Raw genomic sequence first — 7,481 nt, 5'->3', positions numbered from 1 at the left:
AGAAAAAAATCACTTCTACTGTCGTGGTAAACAACCTGCTTCCCTATTTATAATGGTCTGGCCCTCTAGCAACTTCAGTGCGAAATTATAGCTAATTTGTCTACAAACGTCAGATGGTCATAATAATCTGGCTACTCAGTGTATATTGCATCATATATTGATGTGTATTACACTGAACATACAAACACATCAATATGAGGGGGTAAACACTGTAGCCTTTGCATTCTCTATAATCTCTACAGAGAGATCCTAAACGGCAAAATCTTGGTATTGTGATGTACAGAAATGGAAAAGAGTATTAAACCATATTTAAGAATAATAAACAGCCCTAACCGGTTTGGCTCAGTGGATAGAGAGTCGGCCTGTGGACTGAAGGGTCCCAGGTTCGATTCCGGTCAAGGGCATGTACCTGGGTTGCGGCACATCCCCAGTGGGGAGTGTGCAGGAGGCAGCTGAATCGATGTTACTCTCTCATCGATGTTTCTAACTCTCTATCCCTCACCCTTCCTCTCTGTAAAAAATCAAAAAAATATTTTTTAAAAAAAAGAATAATAAACAAACAAACAAATACTAGTAGAATCCAATCTTCATCACTTCAGAATCTACTAATCAAGATTTAGAATCTGTACACTTAAGTAATTGGTAGTTGAACCTCATAATACTTTAATTGACTTATATTATTTTGAACCCCCTTACTTGTTTCAGCTTCTGGACACCACCAATAGCCAGAATATCTATCAAATTCTTCTTGAAGAACAAAGGTAGCAACTCCAGCTGATCTGGGATCCTCTTCCATGTTGGCTAGCTCTAGACAAACATAAAAGGCAAAATTATCACAGGAAATTCTCTACCTTTTCATGGGTATAAAGCAGAATGATTCAGTTTATTTTGAAAGGCAGCAGTAGTATAGAGGTGAACTCTGGAGCCAAAGAGACTGAATTCAAATCATTTACTGTCTGACCTTGGGCAAATCACCCAATCTCATTCCACTGAAGTATTCCATTTGTCAACGGAAATAAGAATCTACCTTTTAAGGCTGTTATGAAGATCAAATGAATTAATTCACATAAAGCACTTAGAACAAAGCCTAAACCATAATTTGTGCTCCATAAATGTTATTTTCCAATTTAGCTGGAATCATGGAAAAAAAGAACACTGCAAAAGATCATGTTAACTTGTAACTCTCCTATAAAGAGAAGTTTATTTTTAGACCAAGAATGGGTCTTACAGATCAGGTAATTCATGATTCCCCCTCTCTCCCCTCCCTGCTCTTCAACCAGAGCAGCTCAGCTTTTATCTATTTTACACTTAAAGTTTCCTGTAAATAGTTAGAAGGGAACTTGTGCTTTAAAAACAAAAATGATCAAAACACAAAGCCTTAATTATGTAAGATTTCATGACATGGGGAAATGCTTATAATACCCTTGAATTTAAAAAAAGCGTATTACTGAATAGCATGTATACTGTGATTCCATTTATCAAAATGTTAAACATATATGTAAAAAGGTATTGGGCCGGGCTGGCGTGGCTCAGTGGTTGAGCATCAACCTATGAACCAGGAGGTCACAGTTCGATTCCTGGTCAGGGCACATGCCTGGGTTGTGGGCTCGGTCCCCAGTGTGGGGCCTTCAGGTGGCAGCCACTCGATGATTCTCTCTCATCATTGATGTTTCTATCTCTCGCTCCCTCTCCCTTCCTCTCTGAAATGAATAAAAATATATTTTTTAAAAATGTTTTGGGATGTAAACCAAAATGTGGTTTTCTCCATATAGTGAGACTATGGACAAGCTTTTAAAAAAATGCTTTATAATTTATAAAACCTTAAGTGTACCTTTTGTTTTTGAAAAATGCATACACTTGTATAACGACATCCTATCAAGACACAGAATAATTCCAATACTCCAGAATGTTTTCTCATGCCCCTTCCCAGTCAATGTCCATTCCTGCCCAGAAGGAACTGTTGATCTGATTTCTATCATCATAGGTTAGTTCTGCATATTCTAGAGTACCATATAAGTGAAATCATACAGGGGAGTAGGGGTGGGATATTTAGGAAAAAAAGAGAGAACTCATAGACATGGACAACAGTATGGTGATGGCAGGGGTTAAAGGGAATGGATGGAGATGGAAGAGGGCACAGAAGGGGTAAATGGTGATGGAAAAAATAAAACTAATTTACCCTAAATAATAAAAGGCTTATATGAAAATTGACCGAAAGGCAGAACGACCAGTCACTATGATGTGCACTGACCACCAGGGGGCAGACACTCAACATAGGAGCTGCCCCCTGGTGGTCAGTTCGCTCCCCACTCAGTCAGAAGCCGGGCTCACGGCTGGCAAGCACAATGGCAGTGGTGGGAGCCTCTCCCGCCTCCACAGCAGCATTAAGGATGTCCTACTGCCAGCTTAGGCCCGCTCCCTAAGCCATCAGTCAGACATCCCCCAAGGGCTCCCAGACTGCGAGAGGGCACAGGCCAGGCTGAGGGATCTCCCCTCCAAGTGCACGATTTTTGTGCACTGGGCTTCTAGTATTTAAAAATAAATCATATAGTACCTATTTGTGTCTGTCTGTTTTTGAAATTCATCAATGTTGTTGCATCAACATTACATTGTATCAATGTATCGATAATTCCTTCCTGTTTATTGCTGACTAATATTCCATTGTATACCACAGTTCTTTTATACATTTATCTCTTAATGGACATCTGGGCTGCTTCCAATTTTTGAGTATTATGAAGAAAGATGCTGTGACCATTCTTTTTTTCTTTTTAATATTTTTAAAAATTGATTCCAGAGAGGAAGATCGAGAGATAGAAACATCAATGATGAGAGAGAATCATTGATTGACTGTCTTCTATACACGCCCTACTGGGGACTGAGCCTACAACCTGGGCAAGTGCCTTGACTGTCCCAACCGGAAATCAAACTATGACCTCCTGGTTCATAGGTCCACACTCTACCACTGAGCCACACTGGTCAGACGCACTGTGATCATTTTTGTATAAGAATCTTTGTAGCTCTTTGAGGAAGATGTGGTCGCAGCTGCAGCAGAGCTCTGTTTCACCCGCTCCTGGTTCTGATTCGCTGTTGTTCGCTCTTGCAGAGGAACAAGTGGGTCAGGAAGCAGACCCACAGCCATGGCTTTTAAAGATACAAGAAATACACCCATGGAACCAGAGGTGGCAATCCACCAAATTAAAATTACTCTAACCAGCCACAACACAAAATCTTTGGAGAACGTGTGTGCTAACTTGATCAAAGGTTGCCAATGAAAAGAATCACAAAGCGCAAGGATCAGTTCGGATGCCTACCAAGACTCTAAGAATCATTAGAAAAACTCCCTGTGGGGAAGGTTCTTAGACTTGGAATAGTTTTCAGATGAGGATCCATAAGCGACTCATTGACTTGCACAGTCCTTCTGAGGTTGTTAAGATTATTTCTATCAGTATTAAGCTGGAAGGGGGAGGGAGAGGTGGAGGTGGAGGGGGAGGGAGAGGTGGAGGTGGAGGGAAAGGGAATACAATAACTAGTACATAATGAGTGCTCAAAGTTTATTGAAGCATAAAATAATTGCCAGGCTTTCCAACCTAGATTCACTAATTACTAACCTAACCTTTCTACTGCCATTGGTAGCTGTTCTGATTCCATGATTACAAATGGAGACCCATTAAACACCAAAAAATGTGCTTTTTACCTTAAAAGTTTCCCTATTCCACACTCTTTTCTCTATCCTGTGCTCCAGTTTTAGGCCATAAAACCTGAATAATTGCAACAGTCAAGCTTTGGTATCCCTGTCTCTAGTCTTGTGCTTCTCAAATATAACTTCCAAAAGTACCTGAAACAATTTATCTACAATATAATTCTGACCATACCACTCAATTGCTAGAACTTTTCAATGGACTGCCACATCATAATAAAGACCATGTTCATTTACATGACATACAGTCTACCCTTGTCGTGGCTTTTTTTTTTTAAAGTATATTTTATTGATTTTAGAGAGGAAGGGAGAGATAGAAACATCAATGATGAGAAAGAATCATTAATTGGCTGCCTCCTGCACACCCCCTACTGGGGATCGAGCCCGCAACCCAGGCATGTGCCCTTGGCCGGAATCAAACCTACTCTTCAGTCTGAAGGCAGACGCTCCATCCATTGAGCCGAACCAGCTAGGGCAGTGATGGCTCTGACACGTGAACTCATTTTTTTTGGTTGATTTCTCTTTGTTAAATGGCACTTAAATATATAAAATAAATATTAAAAATATAAATCTTTGTTTTACTATGGTTGCAAATATCAAAAAATTTCTATATGTGACACGGCACCAAAGTTAGGGTTTTTCAAAATGCTGACACACCGAGCTCAAAAGGTTCGCCATCACTGAGCTAGGGCCTGGCTTTTCCTATCTGCCAGTTTTATCTATCCCCACTCATATCCCTTGCTTTAGGATCCTAACTGCTTCTAACTCCTTGCACATACCACAGTACTGCATCAAGACCTTTCTCACACAGTCCCTTCACTTGAAGTGTACTGGCTACTGTACTGTACAATTACACAACATTAGTTCCTGCCACATTGTCTGGTACACAAGAACTTAATGTATTTTTGTTGACTGACTAATAGAACAGATTTCTTGACTCCTAATTCAGTGGTCTTTCTATCAATGTAAATTATTCAGGAAAAGGCTTCTTCTATAATATTGATTATCCAAATGAAGTGTTTGCTGTCAATACACTACTATATTCTAAAATAACTTATTAAAGAATATGCCTAATAAATCAACTTTGTGAACATTAGATTAAGAAAAAGTTGGACAAATGAATTTTCAAAGTGACCATTTTTCATTATGGAGTTTATTCTTAAGCTGTTTCACAAGTTCAAAGAAAACAGTATTTCCCATCTTTCATTTGTATGAAAGCTCTAGAGGAAAACATCCACATCTTTTCTGTACTTTGAGTACTGCATACTATTATTATAGTCACTTCAATAAAAATTAAGTATCTCCACAAACACACAGGTACACAAAGTTCTGTTTTTCCTATTATGACAAAATAACTAAGTAGACTCTCCAAGGGGAGACAAATATTCAGGTAGTTCTTACAGTATTAATTTTTCCTGTTTGTTTCCCAAAGACAGGATTAATCTTTTAAATTAAAATTTTAAGAAGAACAGTTTGGGAAATTCTCGCAGTCTCATTTGGCTAAAAGAACAATCACATCAAGGGTGCTACTGTTGTGCTGTCTGGAAATGAACATTAAAACACAAGGCAACATAGCCGAGCCTGTGTGGCTCAGCAGTTGTGTGACGACCCATGAACCAGGAGGTGACGGTTCGATTCCCAGTTAGGGCACATGCCTGGGTTGCGGGTTCCCCAGTAGGGGGCTGTAGGAGGCAGACGATCAGTGATTCTCTCTCATCATTGATGTTTCTATCTCTCTCTCCTTTTCCCTTCCTCTCTGAAATCAATAAAAACATAAAACACACACACACACAAAACAAGGCAGCATTAAACAGGTGATACATACCACTTATCCTCTGCATGTTTTTCTTTTTTAATTTTAAAGATTTGAATTTAAAATACAAAGATCACCTAGTTTACTTCATTTTCAAAACAAAAGCAAATTACATTTTAAAAAACTTTTCAGAAAAGTGGATTTGAAGAACTATCATTACCATTGTGCACATAGGTTAGCCTCCTTTCTTCTCTGGTTACAATGTTGGATATCCAAATATCATTGCTATGTATAAATGCAATCCAGTCTGGATCAGCTGGGCATAATTTTGGATCCATCCTAATGTTGGGACAACTAGTCTCCACTAAATTGGGCCGTAAGGGTTGTTGCTAGAAAAGTAAACAACATTTTAAGGAAAGTGTCAGGTTGATACATACATACTTGTTTGCCAGCACCTTTCCTATAAAATGAACAATAATTCCAAGTAAAATGTCAACTATGACAATTGCTCCCCAGAAAAATATATTTCATATGCCTTAACTTATTAGGAAGGACTCTTTTTTTTAAAAAACTATGAATTAGAAAGCCAAGGGTAATAGGAACTTCATAAATTTTATTATCCAAATCTGTTTAATAGGATAGTTATTATTTATAAATAACTTATTTTTTTACTTATTAAACATTTCAAATTAATTTTAACAGTATAGTTTGCCCATAGAAAAATGTAATGAAAGTCAGAATCATCACAATTCTATCAAAAGAACAGTTCTACTAGCACATAAAAAATTGCGTGGAATAAAACCAAACATTTAAAACCATTTATTAAGATGAATTAAGCTTATAAGGGAACCAAAATAGATTGCTTTGTGATAATATTATCCTCCCAACCCCACTCCTCAGCACTTACTCAGAAAGTGGGCACTGATGTCCTTTACTATATCCTCCTAATAATATAGCAAGTGGTTTTAGCATTTTAAAAATTTATATTAATGTCACTAGAAAAATTATTAACTCCTAAAATTAAAAATTAATACTCAAGTTTGTTTTCTTTACCACTAAATTTTTTAGTTAATGGGTAAACAGAATATTTTGGTTTAATTACCTTTCTGATTTGGGTGCAAATAACTATTAGGACCCCAAAATACATTTAATAAGTAGTAACAGCAACTTACAGTAAATCCTTGTGGCCCTCCATCTTTTACGTGATATATTCCACTACCAGCTTGAAAGAGAAATGTTCCACTTCCTTGGTGATAATCATAAGAAGCAATTCCAACTGTTCCAATGCGTTTTCTTTCTCTTAATAGTTCTTCTTCTCGAGAATACATTCCATAGTCCAGTGTTGCCTAATGCAAAAGAAAAGAGAAATCACCTATTCAGTCTTCTGAAAGCTTGCTTTTTGCTTTTAGAACTGAAATTCTAGCATCTCCAATATTACTGAGTCTACATTTCGAGTGACCCCAAAATTTGCCAGCAACTTTAAGCAGAGTAATTTGAGGAAGTCTTCTGAAAGATTTCTTGGTAAAAGGTCTTTAGATGATTGTTATATATGTTAAAGAATGAGAGTTACATCTCATCACTTTGGCTTGGCATTCAAGATCTTCTACATCACTGAAATGTAACTTAGTGATTTTACATGCAGTTAAGAGCACAGACTTTGAAGTCAAGTTGTTTGAATCTAGGCTTTGACCCTCATTAGAAGCCTGACTTTGAGCAAGCAGCTTAATTTCTTCAAAAAGTAATTTTCCTCACTTTCAAAATAGTAATAAATCATCTACTTATGCTTTGTGAAAATTAACTGAGATAAAATTATGTAAAGTGTTTAGCACAATGACTGGCCCAGAGTAAATTCTCAATATCAGCTGTCATTAGTACCTTTCCACTACATCTACTAATAATCCTACCCTATATAATAAAAGGCTAATATGCAAATAGACCGAACGGCAGAATGACCGGTCACTATGACGTGCACTAACCACCAGGGGGCAGACGCTCAATGCAGGAGCTGTCCCCTGGTGGTCAGTGTGCTCC

At 37.7% G+C, this 7,481-nt stretch overlaps 1 protein-coding gene across 7 annotated transcripts in view; it reads right to left on the bottom strand.

Moving 5' to 3' along the window:
• The window catches only part of DPP8 (dipeptidyl-peptidase 8), a 77,851-nt gene that overhangs the window by 44,295 nt on the left and 26,075 nt on the right, over positions 1-7,481 (bottom strand). For all 7 annotated transcript variants that reach the window (XM_005861043.2, XM_014535443.1, XM_014535440.1 and 4 more), the window contains 3 exons: positions 6,623-6,796; positions 5,671-5,839; positions 697-807 (listed from right to left, as the gene is read on the bottom strand). In XM_005861043.2, the coding sequence (XP_005861105.1) occupies positions 697-807; positions 5,671-5,839; positions 6,623-6,796 (454 nt within the window). The remainder of the gene's footprint in view (positions 1-696; positions 808-5,670; positions 5,840-6,622; positions 6,797-7,481) is intronic.

This window comes from Myotis brandtii, unplaced genomic scaffold, assembly GCF_000412655.1.
Source record: "Myotis brandtii unplaced genomic scaffold, ASM41265v1 scaffold144, whole genome shotgun sequence".
NCBI classification, from domain to species: Eukaryota; Metazoa; Chordata; class Mammalia; order Chiroptera; family Vespertilionidae; genus Myotis; species Myotis brandtii.
Note: the sequence above shows the minus strand (reverse complement) of the source record. Positions and strands in the feature narration are given on the sequence as shown.